Raw genomic sequence first — 22,533 nt, 5'->3', positions numbered from 1 at the left:
GTGGAAATGGTAGAGTGGTACTGAAAGAAATCAAAATCCCAAAATCCCTTGAACTATATTTATCAGTTAGCTAGTGTTCTCCTCCCTCCCATATTTGGTATGGACTTCACTTCGCCTCACATTACCTTCTATCCTACCACTGTCACGCCTTACAACATCCTATTTATTTGTACCGACTGTCTTGAACAGCTCATAATGCCTGCACAAGAATCTTTATTTCATGCCATGTTAGCCTCAGGGCTGGCTCTCACGTTTTATATTGCACTCATAACTCATTTCATGTTTACCATTTTGCTATTATAAGCATCTCACTGTATATTGTCCCAATGTACTGCTTGATTCTGCTGCATAGCCAGTCTTGTCTCCTGCAACTACACTATATGCAGTGGTGTTTCCATAAAGTCTGCATACAGTTCTAAATGTTTGATATATATGAAACTGTTCTCTCCATGAGAGCAGTAGTCTGACTATTTTGTTCAGTCAGAGTCAAGGCATGACAATCTCATAGGGCAGTGAAAAGTAAAAATGTTGAGGTCAGAGTGGTGGCTAAAAATAAGACATGCAATGCATTTAACCTAAACCTGAAGTTTGCAAATTAGATCAAGATATATTAGGTGCAAAGGTGACATTTTCGCCTGAGGGCGATACTCATAAAATAGCTCATTAAATCCAAAATAGAAAAAGTTCTTCCAAGCATGAGTGTATTCAGGAAAGTTCATGGAAAAATAATTGTTTGATATTTTTTTGTTGAAAAGTGATTTTTGGTGTAATGTTGGTTGTAGACAAAAAGTCAACCAAACATTATGAATCATCCTTTAAGAACCATTAATATCCACCAGTAGTTCAATGCACATATAAGATTGTCAAAAGCTCACTAATTTACACATCATTGTTTGTTTGTTTGTTTAATCTGTACAAAACATGTAAAATGTTAATTGCCGTTTTACAGGGGGCAATTACTGTGTTAAGATTTCTTAACCTGGGCAGAGCTTCCTGGTATCTCTGCTCCAGGCAACAGATCCTAGGTCATACAGCTTTTATGGATAATTACCATTGGCAATGTTTTCTACAGGGATAGTGTACTACATCCCCTTTAAACAGTGGATTGTTGTTTTATACTTCATTCATTCATTTTTTAAAATGAGTAGATTGTGTTAATTGAGGTTCTGACATGTCCATAGACAGATTCTGTTACCTGCGGACAGAGCCAGACTGTCTGTTTCCCCGTTTTTAGTCTCCTTGCCAAGCAAACTGGCTCCTGTCTGTTGCCTCATATCTGATGGACTCTCATCTAACTTTCTCAGAAAGCATGAAGTGCATTTCCCAAAAACTATTGGTTTACCTGACCTTCTTATTATGATCTTTTTAGCCAATGTATCACTGTGGCACTGCGATTTGTCTTTCAGTTGGGACATATTCCAGCATCTCACCAACTATTGGATGGATTGTTATTGAATGTGAAGGGGAAATTCTTGGTCTCTGGAGGATCAAGACCACAGACATTGGTGATCCTCTTTTTTAACTACCAGCAGGTCAAAATCTTCACTTGTAACATATATTCATGATGGTTGTGATCTTAAGTAGCGGTGTCTGATGCAGATCTGTGTCAAACCCTTTGTCCAGGTATCAAATGTGATTAATGATTAATGATATATGTCGTCTTTGAAACGGTCAGACACTTTGATTTGTCGCAGTCTCTCAAATATTCTGTTTATTTTTACACAAAAAGTCTTTTTAGTGAAGTTGCAGTAAACCTATAGAAAAAATGGACAATTTATTCAAATGTGTCATTACATACAACACACATCCTTGATTGAACAAATGATGTAACACATTATTGTGCTAAACACACAGCTGTGCTTTGGGCAGAACTCAACGTGCTGTCAAGAGTGATGCCAACCACCTGTGGCCTCTGCCTCTCAAAAGCCTTTCAACTCCGTTTCTCCACTGAGGGGAAAGGATCATCCATCTTACTGACAACCTGGAATTGTGAAAAATACCTGTGCCTGACAAGGAAGGTCCTCGAGATGCCAAGAGAGCGGAATGCAGATGGTCCGCTGCTGAATCCTACAGGCAGTGACACCTGCCATGGCACTTGTACTAATACGGATGCAGCATGTCTGAATGAAAATAGGATGTGTAATCTTCATCATAAATGACTTGCTGCATATTGCACCTGTCTTGTTTTATAACCATGTGCAGGAAAGTGATGCAACAGATGTTTGACATGCAGACACCTGCCAATACGAGCTGAGATTATTAGAGGTGTCACACTACCGTTTTTCATTCTCTTTGAACTGTAGTTCTGTCACAGTATATATGGTTATGAACATTCTCTCATAAACACCTGGAAACATTTCTTTGAAAAGATGACTCTGACTCTGCTATTTTGGGGTTTCTGACTACATATTGCAATCTTAACTTTTGTAAATGATGATGTTCAGTGACAAGTGAAACCAGATTGAAATAAAGAAAATGATCTCAAAGGATAATTCAGGGTTATTACACCATGGGTCTTATTTTCAGAGTTATGACCATTATATCTATCACTTATGTTATAACTGTACTCAACAAGGTAATTTCTGAGATTTAGGAGCATGATGGCATTATTAAAATGATGAGCACATAGATGTAAGCCATAATCCAACCATTGTGGAAGAAAATAAATATGTATGAATAAATATGCAACAGTATTCAAATAAAATCAAGGAAGGGAGTATGTTTTAATTGTACTACCTGTTTCCTGGCCTTTAGCAATCAACCCTGTATGCCCTATAGTTACATTTTTGACTGTCACATTTTTGACTAATATGTTTTGGTGGAAATGTGATTACTTTTCGAATAATTAACGCTGGCAATGTTTTCTAAAGTCCAGGAAGTGTTACATTGTTATAATTTAGGCTACAAAACTACTATAACTACTATAAGCAAAGAGTTTGAGTTGCTCAAACAGAAGCATAACAGTAGCACTGACAGCAGCTACTAGAAGCTCAAATGTCCATAACATCCCTCAAAATGAAGGTGTTACAAGAAACTAGCAAAACATTTTACTATTCTTTACCTCTAGAGCACACACCAGAAACATCTGCACACTTAAGTGTTATTTGTATAACTTGTGTAGTACCCAGTAGAGCCTCTTGGCTACTTAAGTGTGTTTGTTGTATGGTTGGGTGTCAATGGGATTCATACTATACACAGGTTCTTCCCCATGGAGTGAAATGGCTCATATCTTTGCCAATTAGCTTATCAAACAGTTTACTTTTGCTATGGCTTACTTGTCATCCTGAGATGAAAGTGAAAACCATTAGGATATTTTGAGGAAACATTTTTGATATCTCTTGTTTAAACTTGACAATTTCAGGTGATGGTGCCACGGGACAAAAGCTTGGCAATTTGGAATCACACTCTAGAGACCATGAACCTCCTACCAAGTTTGATAGCAGCGGGACCAGGAGGTGTCAAGATATCTTGATTGATTAAAGTATTAGACAAACGAACAGATTAACTGTCAATCATCACAATCCTCCAATCCTGTTGGGGAAAGACATAGCCTAAATGGAAATACTTTCAAATGCTGTTTTTTCAAACATTTAACAATCACATGGGCACCTACACTGTTGCTCATAAAGCTGGAATAAAATGTTTTTTACCTCTTCTCATGAAATGATTGTGACAATGTGATTTATTCTTGATAAATAACGTGTATATCTTCTCAACTTTATTGATCAAACTCTTCCAAACATATCACAGTGAAACTTAAACCACAATTAACCTTTGCAAACTGTGTATTCAGGCTTTAACAAAATTGGGGGTATTGAACAATTATTCCAACTTCTATGGGCAACAGTGTATTTGCTTCTCAGTCTTCTCTGAATAGTTCATATGCTTTGTTTTTCCTTTTCAACATTCAGCTGCTCCATCTTTTACAACCTGAAACATTTCAGTCTGTATGTGTGTAGAAAGGTATATGTGTTGTGCAGGCCCACAACAATGAATCAACATGCAATAACCCAGGAAAAACTGCAACGTGGGCCTGTGTTGTCTTTACCTGTTTTGCCAGTGTTCTTCATGGATGTCTTATTAGATGATTCAGTGTCAAAGCCCTCCAGTGTCAGTTCCTGATACTCTGTGGATATTTTGGTATCCTGGTCCACAATATTGATTGGTGACTGGTTTCTCTCTCTGCATTCTGGATAGGCTGACGCCCAGCCCTCGTCTGGCCCATATATACCTGAGGAAGACAAAAAATGCAACAGGATCTTATTACTAGAATGATATGATTTGATGTGGTACTGTGTAGGCTTTGGAAGGATACATTAGAGAAAAATGATATTTCAGAACCTTCTCATGTCCCTCTAAAACAGCTGACAGTGTTCACTGCCAAGTCATCTGAATTCCAATTAAACATTGCACACAGAATAAACATCATGAGCCCCAAACAGTGGCAGCTGCTGAAAAAGCAAAACATTTTCATTCATGTGGTAAATAGAGATTTTCAAAATGTCATAATTATGAGGCCACAATTTGTCCCCTGCTGTTTCTTGTTACATCTTACATATAAAATAAATTCTATATTTGGTTTTACATGGCTGACCTCCTTCTCGACTTCACCTTAGACAACCCCTCTGCAATCCATAACAGCGTTACTGAGCTGACAGGGAATCCTTAAACACCACAAACGAGTCGTGATGAAGCCGGTGTGTGCATGTGTCTCCGTGTGTGTGTGTGTGTGTGTGTGTGTGTGTGTGGAGAGAGAGACATCCTTTGACAGTGTATGTCCACTGAGTGAAAGCCTGAGGCCAGAGGAGCATTGGAGTCACTTTGCAGACAATCAGAGGGAAGGCCAGGACTGAAATGTCACAGGGCCTTGCTGTAACACCTGATTGTTTACTAAAAGCTTCTGTAGCTGCTGGGTATACTGGGGGCAGGATGTTGCCTAAGGGCTCCCAACCCCACCCTTGGACACAATGATTCTCCACTAACAGGAAGAGCAGTAGAAAAATAAATACAAGATATTTAGCAGAACTAATCTAAATCTCCCATATTTCAATTCACCCAGAAGGCAGTTTATTGCAAGCTTTTTGTTTAACTTAGAGGCTACACAACAATATTGTATGTGTGTGTTTCATTTAGGCAGGATCAATCCTTAATCATTTTAAAATGTATTCAGTAAGTTGTAAAGAATGTAGATACGGAGTGGTAAAAGCTGAAACATCACCTGACATTTTCTGGTAAAATTGTTACAATTCTGACCAACATCACTGATCAAGATGTGTGGTAGGGTGCGCTCAGTAGTGTGTTTTGTATGTTTGTTGCATCTGTAAACAGTTATGTCACACTGTACCTGTGCCACAGCTAAGTGTAGATCACAGCAGCAAGGTTCGGCTCCTGGAGTTTAATATTAACATTCAAAAACTGAATATTAATCTTAAGTAGACTCTATTTAAGGTACTTTTTTTTTGTCAATGTCTATTCATACCAACAACTTATCCTTAACTGCCGTTGTGACCCAGTTTCATCTTATCTCAACAGTGCACTCAACTCATTACATGTTACAAACCACGGGTCCACTACTACACCCTGAATGTGTATTTTTTCTGAAGAAATGAGATTAGACAGATGTTGACATGGTGATGATTTAGTTTTACTAACAACTGATATCCTAATCCTGCATTTATTTTTTGTGTTTGACTGCATACTCATATCTGTCTCACACTTGTATTATTACATGATTACATGACATGATTATTACATTATTACAAAACACAGATGATAGGCCTTATGACCCTAACAAGTTGCTTTATATTCAGCCCTACATTCTGATATTCTATTTTGCGTTAGGTAAAGACTGCTTTGCTTCAGTGCCGTTTCCCATTCCAGCAATTTTGTGAGCAGCATAGACCTATAATTCTCCTGTCAGTGGAAACTAGTTGATCTCTACATTGTGGAGAACAAGGCATGAGCCATTAAAAGTAGTTTTCAATGAGACATCACTAAAAGTCAAGGTGTATTGCTTTGGCATTTGCTGGAATACTTAGAAAAATAGCTCAAGTCGGTGGTTTGATACAACTTTTGAAAATAGCAGTCACCTTTGCTCTGAAATACTGCTGTAGTAGCTTTTGAACTGCGTAAAGGCCAGTGTAGGCCAGGTAGATGACAACTGAGCTGTTACTGGCATATTTATAGTGTGTTGCGTTGATAGCAACATTTCTGTCCAAATTTGGTGGTTGTATGTGCTTTTTAATGCTGGTGTTGCAACTATGATGATTTTAAGTTTGAATGGGCAATTCACTGCCTCCACTCCACAGTGACACATACAGGTCTGGTGCTCCCTGTTTGTGAAAACAATTGAATAATGTCTTCTGAGACTCTGGAGGAGCTTTGTTAAGTCTGAGAAAATAATGATGACAACTTCATAAGATTATCATAATCATAAGATTTATGTCAATTTGGGGTGTGGAGCTTGAAAGACATGAATGTTCACCATGTACCAATTAAAAATGCTATTTGCAATGTGGGAAACGTAGATTTTTTTTTGATCTTGATCCTTACTGAAGGTCTCTTGTGAGTCCTCCAATTTTATGGAGGAGCAACATTAAATTGCTGGAACAGCCAATGCACTTCAAGGTAGCTGTTCTATTTTTCTATTTTTTTCGCTTACTTCACCAGTGGTTCAATAAAAGTTAAGGGTGATGCACTGCAAAAAAGTATTGGTGTCTGTTCAGAACACTGTTCTGTTCTTTTCTCAAAAGCTGCCTGAAAGTGGTGAAGGTGGTAGAGATCCCTCTACAAAGAGGTATACTTCATCTGACTAGTCTGTCAGATCATTGGAAAACTGAATTTATCATTTATGGTGGATAACCCCCCTCACATCAGTTTAAAATGTCAAGCTATTCTAAGTTCTGTGGCATTGTCACTAAAATGACTTGAAACAAGTCTATTTTTTGCAAGTGTGCTTCACTCCATTAGGCCTTGAGTGTGCCAATGAATATGAATAAAGGAGGGGTTAGCCCTCAATTTATCAGTAACATTGAGTGTATTTAAGTATAATCTTGGGTTCCCTGGATATTCTGTAGTTCAGATATATATCCTCACATACAGATTCTTTCTAAATAAAAATGACTTGCAGGTCGCGTTTATATTTTGTGTAAACCCAGAAATAACCTAACTTAGCCAAAGAAAGAAGAGCTTTATGGCGTAGCTTTAGAACATACTGTAAACACAATTTCAACATATGACTACCTAATAAAGGCAACATATGCATATTAGCACATCCAGCAGATACACACCCAGCAGACATCAAGTGACATTTATTTGAAGTTAAGTTTATGTCCTTCAGATGAATCCAAGTCCAATATCAATTCTCCATTTCGCTCTGGTTTGGTCTCCACCAACATCACCACAAGTACTGCCTTTTACATTAAAGTGATTTAAGAAATTGTTAAAATTAAAAGCTCAAAAAGCTTTTTATTTTTTTTTAAATAATCCACCTGACTAGTACAATTTTGAAAACACGACTTGTATGAAGTATTTTTTTTAGCACTGAGATATTGCTAAAGTGCTACTTAAGTGACAGATCTCATTACTTCTTCCACCACTGAATGTATACCACAAGTAATTGAACCATTGGTTAGATATTCCCTGTGGCTCTGGCTCACAGATAATGTCTAGCGTCATCTTCTATACACTGCATGTCCATAGTTGTACGATGTATTTCCATCAGTAGAACATTTAATGTAAAATAAAAGATCAGTTAACAGGAAGGCTTCTACTGACGTATGAGCAACTATACTATACAACATTACAAATAAGAAAAAGATAGAAAGTCCATCTCAAATAAATGTCTGGACATCTCTGCAGTTAAGATGAATAAAGGCCAGAGATTTGTGCTTGAAATTGCACATATGAAGAGAGGATACTTGGTTGTCACATATCAAAGACACATTATGTAAAATAAACCTCACCTGTATGTTCAAAATGTGAAGCTCTTTAAAACAGTGTCTAAATGAATTGTTTGTTTAAAAGACATGATGACACTAACATGAAATGTATATCATATACACTCCCCTCCAAAAGTATTGGAACAGTGAGGCCAGTTCCTTTATTTTTGCTGTAGACTGAAAACATTTGGGTTTGACATCAAAAGATGAATGTGAGACAAGAGATCAACATTTCAGCTTTCATTTCCAGGTATTTAGATCTGGATCTGATACACAACTTAGAAGATAGCATTATTTGTAACAGAACACCAAATTTTCAGGCGAGCAAAAGTATTGGAACAGATTAAAATAGATTAACGTGAAGAGACTTAATATTTAGTTGCAAATCCTTTGCTTGCAATAACTGCATCAAGCCTGTGACCCATTGACATCACCAAACTTTTGCATTCTGCTTTTGTGATGCTTTTCCAGGCTTTCACCGCAGCCTCTTTCAGTTGTGGTTTGTTTAGGGGGGTTTCTCCCTTCAGTCTGCTCTTTAGCAGGTAAAATGCATGCTCTATAGGGTTGAAGTCTGGAGATTGACTTGGCCAGTCTAAAACCTCCCATTTCTTGCCCCTGATGAACTCCTGTGTTGTTTTGTCAGTGTGTTTTGAATCATTATCTTGCTGTACCATGAAGGATCTCCCAATCAGTTTGGTTGCATCTTTCTTTAAATTGGCAGACAAAATGTCTCTGTAGACTTCTGAGTTCATTTTGCTGCTGCCATCATGTGTTACATCATCAATGAAGATGAATGAGCCCATCCCAGAAGAAGCCATGCAAGCCCAAGCCATGACATTACCTCCACTGTGTTTCACAGATGAGCTTGTATGTTTGGGATCATGAGCAGATCCTCTCTTTCTCCAAACTTTAGCCTTTCCATCACTTTGGTAAAGGTTCATCTTTGTCTCATCAGTCCATAAAACTTTGTCCCAGAATTTTTAGGCTTGTCTTTTTGGCAAATTCCAGCCTGGCCTTCCTATTCTTCTTGCTAATGAGTGGTTTGCATCTTCTGGTGTGGCCTCTGTACTTTTGTTCATGAATTCTTCTGCGAACAGTAGACTGTGACACCTTCTCTCCTGCTCTCTGGAGGTTGATGCTGATGTCAACAGTTGTTTTAGGGTCTTTCTTTACAGCTCTCACAATGTTTCTGTCGTCAACTGCTGCTGTTTTCCTTGGTCTACCCGTTCGATGTCTGTTACTTAGTATACCAGTGGTTTCTTTCTTCTTCAGGACATTCCAAATGGTTGTACTGGCTATGGCCAATGTTTGTGCAATGACTCTGATTGATTTTCCATCTTCTCTCAGCTTCACAATTGCTTGTTTTTCACCCATGGACAGCTCTCTGGTTTTCCTGTTGGTTACGCCTCTAACTATAAATGCAGTCTGCACAGGCAAAACCCAAATCTGAAACTGAACGTAGACATTCAGCGCTATTTATTGTTTGAATAATCAATGTAACAGGACACACCAGGGCAACAAAACACACCTGTCAGTCACATGTTCCAATACTTTTGCTCACATGAAAAATGGGTGGGTTCAAACAAAAGGTGCTAACTTCTAAGTTGTGTATCACATCCAGATGTAAATACCTGGAAATAAAAGCTGAAATGTTGATCTCTTGTCTCATATTCATCTTTTGATGTCAAACCCAAATGTTTTCAGTCTACAGCAAAAATAAAGGAATTGGCCTCACTGTTCCAATACTTCTGGAGGGGAGTGTATCACTGATCAAACAACTGATAGATTTAACAAACATTGCATGTCTGGAGTTTTTCTGAATAATGACATTGGAAACAGGTCAAAATGGTCTGATTCATTAGATTCCAGTGATCTGTAGATACACTAGCATGTTTTTTAGCTACAACAGTGGCTCCAAAACTGTGTTCCAGGGCTGGTGGGAGAGTCTGGCGCTTGAGACTTCCAAATTGGGCAGAATGCAGTCAGTTGCTATTTTGTTAGAATGCCATTTTCTAAGGAAACCAAATCTAAAAGCAACTTGAAAAGATGCAGCCTCCGCAACTCTTTTACTGATAAACAAAACCACTGCTGGAGAATTGTCCAGCGTTGGTGGAGGTTTGTGGCTCTGAGTGTGCTCTTGTTTATATTGCATTTTTATAGGAATGCATGCATGGATGCCATCTTTTACATCCCACTCACTTTTATTCTCTTACTGAAACATCATGAATATCAATTCACATGTACAATATCCATAAATATGTATGTCTGATGACAACTGGATGACTACATTCCTGGGAGTCTTATTGGCAGCATACCCACGCATGTATGTATTTTGTATGAAACCTTAACCCTTTTAGGTACTCTAAAGCATGTGGTAGGATGAAACACACAGCTGCGGAAAAATCACTAAATCTTTGAGGGCAAAAGAGGAAAATGCTAAACAGGAGGACCATTAAGATGAGAGCTGGATATATATATACAGGGAGATGGAAAAAGGGCAGAGGAGGTTGAAGCCATGGAAACTGACAGAAAACAGGTATATGTGGGTGCATGTAAATGTGCATCTTTGGCAGAACTGATTAACCCCCAGCACCTAAAACACCCCTTAACTACTATGCTGACAGCTGGAGGACAAACATTTTTCAAATAAGCAATACATAATTATATTGTTTGTGTGCAGACTTACTGCATACATAGAAACATACCGAACATTTTTTTGTAGTTTTTTTTTTCAGTAGTATGTAGTCATAAACAAAATTGGACCATGAATATAGTGTTTATAAAAAATACCAACGAATAGTTGCTCCCATTTATGTCATTATATTCATTAAAAACTATGTGAATCCTGATTCCATCTGTTTTAAGGACAAATGTGTGGCCTTATATTATAAATTGGAGAAAGATGCATGCTTTAATGTGAGAGACAAAATTTTTATCTCTAATGTTAAGAAATATATTCAAACATGTTGATGTAAAACATTGGCTCTCCTTTAAGGTACTTGAATTCATAATTTTAAAAATATGACTTTTATATTGCATGAAACAAAATTATACTGCTTTATCATTCACTGCCATTGCAGTTCTAACATAGCCATTATAGGCATGCCTCAGCTTATTATAAGAACCTTCATAACCTTTCAGTTTAAAGAGAAATAAGTACAACACTAAAAGAGAAACACGTACATTTTCTTCTGAAAAAGTTTTTCTCCTGTCTAAAGTACAACCTCCAACATTTCTGAATAAATATAAGATGTTATGGGAACTCATTTCTCTCTATAGAGGAGTAGATGAGTTATCAGTTTGACTTTTCAATTGTGATGCCAGTGATCACATGAAAATATTTCCTCAAAGTAATGTACTGCATGCATGGTGAATCACTTTCCCAGTCTTTGTCTCTTTTCTTTCACTGACAGTTTTGAGCAGCACTATTGTCACTTTGTATCCAAACTTTTCATGAATTCTTTTATATACCTATTTTCCATTAGTTGGAAAACAACAGTCAGCCTTTTCAAGATGGATCATTGCCTGTATTTCATAGTGAACTGGGTAGTCAGGCATTGCACCGACTACTGCAACTGTACCAGATCAGCAACAAATTGGCAAAGCCAACAAAACTGATCAGTCCACCTAAATCTCTCTTCTTTGTGTCTCCTCCCTTCTCCTGCCCCACTCACTATATCTCCCACTATACGCACACCACTCGCTCTAAACTCTGCCCTTAATTGAAAGCAATACTGGGCTCCTGGGCTCTAAAATGAATTTGTCTATGATTACTCATGCCCTGGCGCGTTGCGAGCACCAAGTAATGTCTATTTTATTGAATTAGGCGGCATCCTGTTCTCCTTCCCCTCTCCTCAATCTCCGTCCTTGCCCAGGGGCGGCTATTGATTGAGATGGTCTGGCTTTCGTATAAGGCTAGCATTACCTATGGATCTAGACAGCTGTGGCCCGACCGGCAAATGCAGCTGAAGGGAAAATGTGAAGCGATTAGTCACTGCCTTAATACTGCTAATTTCTGCTGAAAGCAGCAGTATGGGGGAGTGCAAAGGTAAAGGAGGAAAGAAAAGAGGAGACTGTCATGACTGCTAGAGTGCTAACCTCAATCACACACCTGGCTAATGGCTAAGAAGCTGTGTGCTGAATAGGCGGACTCACAAAAGGGCGATGAACCTAAAAATCTACTTTCTTCAGTTTCTATTATGCTCCTGTTCTGGGAGCATATTTTAAGAGGTTGTTGAGCTCAACCAATGGCAAAATAGCTTGTACTTTATTATTTGTACTGATCAATCATTCTTCAATGACATGGTACACATTTTAAGTCTGTTATAGGATCAAATCAAAGACAGGTAAGGATGATTGCTGCTTTATAATCATGATTCATCTCTGCAACAACAAAGACCCCACAATGCTTCGAGTATTGTAGTCTTGCAAGACCATTAATGATTACACACTGCTTAGGACTCAGATGGCATTTGAGTTTGAAAAATAATTACTATATTTATAGAATTAGGTTATTTTCTTCTGTTCCTTTCCTTTTGTCAACTGTTAAAGAATCAATCTGATATACAATCTTAGCATCTTTTCATGCAAAGTTCTATCTTCTCAACAGGTCCATCGACCCTCTTCCAACATCTCAAGCATGTTTAGTAAATTCATGCCAGGCAGGACTATTGATATCGGATGACCCAATAAAACCCCAGATTATGTTCAATTGTCAAACATTCTTTTAGACCAGTGGCAACATTTTTCCAATTCTCACTTACTACAATAACAGTGCATTGCAATTAAGTCACGGGGGTAAGGAAAGACTGTGGTCAAACTATGCTTATGGTAATTTAACAACTCCGAATGCTGAGGGAGAATGACGTTTATACGAAGAGGATTTTATTCCACAATGGATCCCTGAAAGGACCATTTATGCAGGTGGGACTTGCATTTATGCAGAAAACCAAAAGTCAGAACATTGTCAATGAAATATGGCAAAGATGACTGCGATGACCTCTTCCAACAAAGGAAAATCTTGAGGATGAAAATTTTTTGAAGAGCAAGCAACGATGAGTCAAACATGGGTTAAGGCTAAAATCATTGCAAGGGGTATAGAGAACAGTGGAGGGAGCTCATTGTGAACTTTTCTGTCCCGCAAGAGATGAAGAGGATTAAGAAAGTAAGTACATAAAATAAACATCAATTCCTTCATTGGCACTGGACGTACGTCTTGAAGTGTGATGTTGTCCATAATTGGACATTATTACAATTGACACTGGGCTGATGTTTCCATCTTCATTTGTAACATCTTAGAATGTTGAAACTTAAGTAAACACTTTTACAGTGACTTAAGTAGGGAAATGATTTTGTCTTGTGCATTTCCACTCCAGGTGAATATTCTAAAGCAGAGAAGGGTTAGGGAAGGAGTGGCACTGACTGTGTCCGAAACGTACAACTAATATGCCTCACTGGATTGGCTCTTCTCCTCCAAATCCAGGCGTCCTCGACATACAGCCCAACTCATTTTGATTTCTGCATTGATTTCTGCCATTCCTCTACTAATCCTGATGGAATCGGTGCAAGGGGAAGATCTTTTCGTGCCTGCTAAGAGCATGCTTCCTGCCAAATGAAGAAGAGAAACACACAGCTCTCCACCTCTCTCTTTCTCATTATTTCCACGCTTGAGGAGACCTTTTCTGACGTGAGCAGTTAATTGTAGGAGATGGACATATGGCAAGAACACATCTCATTTTCCCGGACAGAACATGAATCGCCATGACAGATTGCTCTCTATTTTCTTCTCCCAGCCTCCCCCCTGTCCTTCGTCTCATTAGGCACACCTTGATTTCATTGTTATTCTCGAGTTTTAAGATTTTTTCTGACAGCAAATTTCTCCCAAAGGTGTTTATTGCTTTTGTGTAAAAAAGCTTTTGTCTTTAGAGGCTTGGAGTCCATAATTGTGATCTTTAGGCAGCTTTTTTTTCATGCAGTCTTGGGTTTGTTTATGCTGCAAATTGGAATCGTGGCAGGCTTTTCAGTGAGAAGTCAGTGAGGTCAGCGGCGCAGCATCTGCTTCAAAAATGGCTTTTAATTGACTGAAAAGCCTCAAACTCTCTCAAAGGTTAGAAGCAGCAGCCAGGTGTATTTACAAAGTAAATAATTGACAGAGATGAAGAGTGGGCTCTCTCTCCTGAGAGTTGCTGACAATCTGTGGTGGAACTTGCATAAAGGTAACAGGAATCTCAGATGAGAGAACAATGTCTTCCCCCCCCCCCCCCCCCCCTCTCTCTGTTTACCTGAATGGACAGTTAATCTTGGCCAATGTTAGCTTTCCTCTCAGTGGCAGCACTACCTTCATCGCCTGCTTCATATTATGTTCAGCCTGACTGCCATTTCTCCATTTGGAGTGGTCAGTAGAGAGCAATCAGTGGTAAGCTTTCTTTCACAAAGAGAATTTTGCCAGGAGTGCTCAAACCCTATTCACTTTGAATCCCAAGAATTCTGTCAGTTCACTTTTTGACATCTTACACCATTTTTGCACAATTTGCACTTGAGGTATTTATTGCATCCCGCTAGAGTAAGTAATATCAAACTGTACTGTGTCACTGAGAATGGCAGAATCTGAAACACTAGTTTTAATCAGAATCAGAATCAGAATTACTTTAATAATCCCCAGGGGGAAATTACTTTTTGTTACACACAGCTCCAAAAGAATATGAATAAGTACATGTTTATACGTGTGACTTAGTTTTTTGTGTGGTTTGTCTGAATGGCATTTTACCTCTGAATCCTGAATGCCTAATACTATTATCATTCAAAATGAGAAAAACTAAAGCAACAGTCAATCATGTAAAAGTCAGATGTAAAATTATGTATAGAAGAGTTATATAACTCAGACTCAGATCAGTTTAAACCTATCTACACTGTTGCCCATAAAGTTGGAATAAAATGTTTTTGACCTCTTCTCATGAAATGATTGTGACAATGTGGTTTATTCTTGATAAATAAAGTGTATATCTTCTCAACTTTATTGATCAAACTCTTCCAAACATATCACAGTGAAACTTAAACCTTTGCAAACTGTGTATTCAGGCTTTAACAAAATTGGGGGTGTTGAACAATTATTCCAACTTTATGGGCAACAGTGTAGTATGGCCATTCTAGGAAAGTCAGAATGGACCCAGAGAGTGAACTGTAGATTTGGCTAAGCCACTCACACCTCTACTCTACACTCAGCTGTGTTGTGGAAAATCGGGTCGTGGGTGCAACACACTCTGTGGAGCTGACGTTTCCTTAAGTGAAACATGAGAAACAAGGTGGTTATTGATCGCTGAGACCTACAGGGTCAGGAAGTGGAGTGCTGTTGATGTGTCACCCAGGGGTGGTGCAAGCTTTATGTTCCTATCAAGACTGCCTCTGGGACACAAAGGGACATGGCAAAGCAGAGATTTGGTTGACGCTGTTACCTTTGACATTACCGCATAGAAAAAGTCTTACAATGAAGATCTTTGACATTTGGAGATAAATGTTCATTTTGCTGCTCTGTCGCTGACTGATATCAAATGACTGATTCAGCCTATTCATTAAAGCATCTCCATTTTCTCAGCACTTGTTATCAGTTTTGCACAGAAAGATGCAGATCTGACATTTGTGGTTGGTGCTAACATGAATAAAAGAAGAGCAACTGGATCATAGAGTGGACTCGCAGTGCTGGGCATACCTTTTAACTTACAAATAGTCTCTGCCATACTCAGTTGAATTGTTGTGTTATGCTGTGTTGCCTCATGGTCTGATCAGCTGGCCTAATAGTTGAATTAACATCCTACATTTTATGAAAATAAACCTAATAAACTGGCACTGGGGCTGACAATACAAAAGCACCAGAGCATATAACATAACCGTAATAATTTTACTTGCAAAGAAAAACACTACATCATTTTAATTATTTCATTCCATACATGTATATTTTGCTTTCTGCATCATTTACACTAGCTGTAGCATTTGGGATAAAGTTTGTTAATGTTTATGAACTGTAAAAAATGCTTGACGAGTTTCGTGCAGACTGGCAATCAAAGACAAAGATATCGTTGATTCTTGGGTAAATAAACACACATTTCTTCTCAGAGCTTTCCAAGATAGCATTACAGAACAAAAAAAAAAAAAACAAATCTGAAAACTGATGTGTTCAGACAGGATAAGAATTGCTTCCCTGTTAGTAGTTTGAATAATACATGATGTTTTTTTTACCAAATGACCCGCACACTATTATATATTAAATTATTCATTGCTATAGTTTACTTGAAGGCAAAGATATATAACTTATTTTTGACACAGTTTTTGTTGTATTGGTTCAAATTCTCCTCACAGTCAGAAAGTAATCAATAAATCAAATTGTTTGGCAAAAAAAAGGAAAATAAATCTGATATGGAAAGTGCTAAAATTTGAGCCTGCACAGCGAGTTACCCAACAAGAAGCACTGAGCCGAAGAATGAGAGAGAGAGAGCTGTGACTCAAATTTGCGTAGCGCGACAGACTTTTGTTTAGTGTTTTCTAGCACAAAGCACACCCTCTGAGCCAAGTGAGCAGTAACTCTGAGCTAAAGATAGCTTTACACTCATGACGTTTATTTTGCTTGTGTTTATATGATTGTGCCATTTAACTAGTTATTTATTTCTCAGACTGAAAAAGCTAGGGGTGGTTGTCAGTCAGCAGTTGTGCGCAGTACAAGAGAGATCTGACCACGGCAGCGGCTGCTGTGGGGTGGGATTTCTTTTCCAGTTGGATATTTTCAAAATCTAGCTAGTCTTGGGAGTTTCTCTAATATTGCCCACCCTTCCTTTTACAGCTACACTACTCAGGATTACTATGTGTAATGTGAAATGTTTTGTTTTAGATTTCCAACACAATTTGTGTTTACCTCTCTCACTGGGCTCTCATCTTCCCCGATGTCAGTGAAAAAAAAAATTACAATTCCATAAAACACTACCTGTCCAGCACATTTTGCAGCTAAAGAGCCAGATATTATTCTCAGGAGTTAGTGGAGACAGAAAAAAAGAGCTTAAAAAGAGTGAATATTGGATTTTTATCGGTCAGATGGAAACAAAAATGTAATGTTGCTCTTTGTCTTTGGAGAGTGTTAATACTGTAAATCAAAAGATTCACCATGCCAACTTAATTAGCTGACAATGTGTCAGTGCTGTGTTTGCAGCTTGTTAATTAATACAGGTTTAAGTGCTATACCATTCCTTAGTACCTTTATATATTTTTTCACTGTCAGGTGAAAATCTCATACCTCCAGTGTTGCTGGAGGAGAAAGTACTATTTTACTTTCTAAGCTTAAAATTCACCGTGTCATTTTTCAACACTCACAGAAACAACCGTGTGAATAATGCCAAATACACACTGCCAACCAGCTAAAATAAGTTTCCGTTTACATTCACCTAACAGCAGTGATTTGCAATTTTTGTATTGAGGACAGCGGGACCAGACAGTGTTTAAACTCGGTAATAGCAGTGGACACAGCAGCAGTCTGTCTGGTAACTGGTGCTCCCTTGGGGGTGGGACACACACTCTGCAATAAAAAAAAAAAAGATTTGTACAAAACTGAAATCAGTCACTGAAAAATCACCATTAAAGCTTCTCCAGTTGCACCGAGGACTTAAGAGAGAGGAAGACAGACACAGCTCTGCCAAACGGAGAATGGAGTAGCAGGGGATGTGCTGTGTGAATGTGTGGGTGCATTAAGTTCTCTGAGCGAGGTTACCTGGAGTCATCCCATTACCTTGCTTTATTCCAGGACATATATCTGAATGCTTTGTTCCTGAATCCATTAAACCCTGGCATCATGTGAGCTTAGATCACAACAATCTAACACCACAAAAAAGGATTTGTTTCCCTCTGTATCTCTTTATCTTTCTGACGCCTCACAGCTCAGCTCTGGCACACTAACCAGATCCACAAAAACTAGATCAGTAAATACACAAGAAATTTATCGAAATTCATTTCATGTGCTTAATTTTCAATCAGTAATCAGCTGGTGGTTAATATTCATGAATGTTTAATCTGGAATCAGTCTGCTAATAAATTTACCAAGTGATCTGCCCAGTGCAGCAGTTAATTGTGTTAACTGCTCAAATTGTCTGTCAGAATTAGGCTCAAAATGGCTGCCTCATTATCTCCTCCGAGACGTTGGTTGTCACTCAGCGTGGCCAATTACTGCACTCCATCATCAACACATGAGAGAGAAGCTGGGGAAATGTGCCTGCCGGCCATAATAAGACATGATCAGTGCAACAGGAATGTCAGAAAAATAACAACGTACCCCCTGCAAGGCTAAAACATCTCAAGGCTTTGGGGATGTGTCCCCAGTAATATTCAACACATAATTGGAAATTATTCATGAATTTTTCCTGAACTGTCCCATTAAATATAATGATGGACATATGGTGTGGAAATCCTAATTGGCATTTTCTTTCCCCTTGAATCAAAAACACAACAAAAGAAAACATGAATAAAAAGTCAATTAGAAAATGCTAAATAAAGCCAAACAGACAATTGTAATAATTATAACCCGAAAGAAATAAATGACTGTTGAGATAGTATTATGAAATCAGACTAAATGAAATAAAGAAACACACAAAATGAATGATTTATGGACTTCAGGGAGCAAACATTGCCTCATGTGGATGTGGGTGCTGGATATAGGCTCCCATGGGTGCTGACTCCTGTCACCTTGAACACGAGAGCCATCCATTCCGCTTTGTGACCGATGGGAAGAAGCTCGCCGGAGTGAGCGCATACGTGGGTGGAAAAATGCAGTCTGTAGAAGCTGAAATGGGACTCAGCCTTAATTAGATAAAGTAAAACCCTGCATGTGTTGGTGTGTGTATATGTGTGTGTGGACTGAGAGACACAACATGACAGAGACAGATAGGGAGGAAGGGAAACTGTGTTGACAGAGGGCCAGTGGGGCTCCTGGCTTGCCATGGGCAGTCAGTGAATCTGGTTGAGGCCACTGTCACAGTCCATTTCACAGCTGTCCAACGTCAAAATCTTTAAAACACACGCACACACACTCAAATCACACACGAAAACACACACTCAGCAAAAACTCTCAAGCATGTCACACACAGCGAGACCAACACACACGTTAGAGCTTCGTCTGATCAACTTTCCCTTTCAGAAATTCAAAATGTTCTTTTGGATCCTACCGTAGTAAATGTAAGCCTGTACCTAATCTTTTGGCTTACCTTAATCAATATCTTTATTTTAATCTGCACACCAAAGCTTGTTAGTATCAGTTTTGGTTTATCAGCAACCCTCTCTGCTCTCATCGAGCTGTACACTTCCTGTCTGCCTGCTAACAGCAGACAGACAAAGTCAGTGACTAGCTGGTGAATGTAGTGGAACACTTAGCAGCTAAAGAGGCAGATATTTCCCTCAGGAGTTGCAGGTGATCAAAGCAGGGTCAAAAGGAGAGTGAATATTAGGCTTATATATGTCAGGTAAATACAAACACTCCTCCAATTGGAAGGTAATGTTGCTCTGTATCTGCTGGATGTGTAAACCGGCAACTGTTTATTAGCACGTTCATCAACTTTGTAGGTGACATTAAGACACTGTTGTGTTTACAGCTTCTTTCACCTCCCTTAAGTGGCTGAAAAATCAATTATTGCAGCTCTGTGTGACAGCTTGGTTCAACAGAGACCCCGGACAAAAGTTCAGGATTGGAAACTACGGTCTGTTGCACTTATAATGACATTAGAAAACTATAGGGGCACTCGGAGAGCTCAGAGGTCCACAAAGGCCAGTAGTCCAGACTTACTATTAAATGCTTGAGCATTGAGTCGGATTCGGATCTGCTCCAAAATGTAATGGGTTCTTCTTAAGTTCATGCTACACCATTCCAACAAGTTGCATGAAAATGGAGAGAGCTGTTTTTCCAGCCCTTCCTCTGAAAAAGGAAGGGGGTCCAATTCCAGTGTGCAGATACTTTTCTATTGTACGAACCTTGTTTTTCTTACTTCTGTTCACTACAAATACAAATAGACTGTTGTGCAGAGCTACACTTTCACACCAGTATGGTACACTGAGCACTATAAAGTGAGAGTAATTACACAAACACTCAACATTTGCTGGAGACATATGCCTCCAGTGATCACTTTCTTTTTTTGACTGTAATTCGTCCTCTGAAGGTCAACTTTCTTTTTTTTTTTTAATCTGGAGCATCAGAAACTTTTCTTGGATGCTTCTTAGTTTTTTTTTTGGCCATGCCATACTCGTAATTGCAATAGCCTATTACAGTTGCCTCAGCTCTGGCAAACCAGTGATTGACATAAAGCTGATTGACATAAAGATTCAAACAAGATTTAAAAACTCTGGTACGCTACGAAACGCAGAGAGATTTAACTGGCACTCATAGACTTAATCAGCATTGCGTCAACTTTTTTGCCAAGGGCTTGAATGTAATGGACATTCGTTTTATGTAAAAAGCCTGCACTCTAGCTTTAAATTAACACAAGTGATTGATTAAGTTAATGAAATTAGGGTATTGCAACCTGTAATAGTCAACTACAACAATGGGTAAAAAATAAGTCACACGTAGCTACGAAAATCATCCATCTCTTAAAGAGCTTTAAACAAAACCGTTTTCAACCTTTTCAATCAAAACACACCTACCTCAAGGCTTCCAAACTAAGAGGAAACAATTGTGTTTAAAGCTTATTCCTGGTTTAATGGAAACACTGCTATCTTATATCAAAAAATGAAACTAGTAATTTGCAGAAAATAAATAAAAATAAAGTAAAATTAGAAACTATGAATGAATGTAATTACTGTAATAACTATGGAGTATGTGGCAGAAGCCAGCCCTCTCAGCTCTGTGTCACTAGGCCACTGAGAAGTGATTTCACACCTCGTCCTGTGTCCCACTGACCCCATCACTTTGCAAGCCGCCAACCATTAATCCCATCTGACTGTTCAACTGAGCGTGAAGAGATTGAAAAACAAAATTCTCCTTCCACTCATGACAACAGCCTTCACCTCCCGCCCACCATCACACACACACACACACACACACACAAGCAAAAATAAGTAGAGAAATAAACTCACACTTCCACCCAGATAATGTCATATTCATCACACCCCCAGCACCTCCCACCTCTATCATCTCTCCACATGATGTGTTGTGAAGGACGGAGGGGACAAATGCTGATCCAAGCATGAATAACAATAACTTTGTGCTTTTTAGTCTTTTCTTCGCCATAACTTTGTCTTAAGTTTAAGATAAATACAAAAGCAAGTTGTTCTGTTTTGTCCCACTCAAAGCTAAAAAGATCAGTCAAAGGTTGCCACCAAGAGAAGAAAGAGAGACGGGATCAAAGCTAAGCTAACCCAGCTGGGATCTAAGACTTTTCCACTACACTGCCTACTCGTGGCTTACATGCAGTTGCAAGAAAAAAAATGGACGAAAGATGACTCAGGCTAACCCAGTAATGGGAAATCAGGGATTGTTGTGCCCATGTCTTTGCATGGCCCCATCATAACATCATGAATCAGCCTATTGCACTTGACCGTGTGTTCTGGGAAGACAAGGGGAAGTGGACTCTGGTTTTATATCTGTGATGCTTACTGCTCAAAAATAATCAAAGTTGATGAACAGTGTTTACCATATGTAGAGTTTTTAATGTTCAGATGCCGACCAGATAATTCATGTTTTTACAGCAAAACAGCTGGATGGTATTTCAATTGTAGCTTGTGATTTTAATCAAACAGAGCTCAGAACTGTTTTACCTAAATTCCACCAACACGTCCACACCCCCACCAGTGGAAACGATGCCCTGGGCCATGTTTGCATGAACATTCATGGCAGCTAAGCCCTACCACCCCCATTTTGGTCAATCAGCCCACATTTCCCCGTGTCTCCTGGAGAGAGACTCCAACACCAGCAGCACCAATGATGTGTGGCATATGCACAACGTCACAGGTTACAAAAGTAGGAGTGCCCCCATCATATGTGAGGCCACACTGCCAGATGAGAGTAACTAATTTTATACTCGCTTTGATCTCCCTAACAGAGAGCCAGCTGTCAAGCCTGCACCACCTCCAGATGACCAGCCACTGTCAGTATCCTCCACAGCAGTGAGAAAAACCCTGATGATGATGAGTAAAGCTGCTAGGGCTGACAACATCCCAGATCAAATAGCTAGGTGGTGTTATTAATTGTATTTTTAACATATCTGTGTCAGAGAAGAGTGTTCCCACCTGTTTTAAGACAGCCTCCATCAGTTTGGTATCTGCAGTTTCTAGTCTAAAAGATTACTGTCCTGTTGCACTTTATCATTCTGATGAAGCGGTTTGAGAAACAACGTCCCAGCCAGCCTGGACCCTCACCAGTCTGCATCCAGAGCCAACAGATCCCCAGAGGATGCACTACCCTCCAGTCAGCCTACACATACATGCCAGAGTGCTGTTTGTTGATTTCAGATGAGCATTCAACATGACCTCCCCCATGACTCTGACCTTGCACTGTCGGCCTGAGTACTACACTCTGCAACTGGATATTGGGCTTCCTCACGACCAGACCACAACCCAGTGTGGATTGGTGGTC

At 39.0% G+C, this 22,533-nt stretch overlaps 1 protein-coding gene across 1 annotated transcript in view; it reads right to left on the bottom strand.

Annotated features, from left to right (window-relative positions):
• Nucleotides 1-22,533, bottom strand: part of LOC139211184 (receptor-type tyrosine-protein phosphatase gamma-like) — a 367,486-nt gene that overhangs the window by 129,748 nt on the left and 215,205 nt on the right. The window contains exon 3 of the mRNA XM_070841466.1: nucleotides 4,049-4,231. Within this exon, the coding sequence (XP_070697567.1) occupies nucleotides 4,049-4,231 (183 nt within the window). The remainder of the gene's footprint in view (nucleotides 1-4,048; nucleotides 4,232-22,533) is intronic.

This window comes from Pempheris klunzingeri, chromosome 2 (assembly GCF_042242105.1).
Source record: "Pempheris klunzingeri isolate RE-2024b chromosome 2, fPemKlu1.hap1, whole genome shotgun sequence".
Taxonomy (NCBI): Eukaryota; Metazoa; Chordata; class Actinopteri; order Acropomatiformes; family Pempheridae; genus Pempheris; species Pempheris klunzingeri.
Note: the sequence above shows the minus strand (reverse complement) of the source record. Positions and strands in the feature narration are given on the sequence as shown.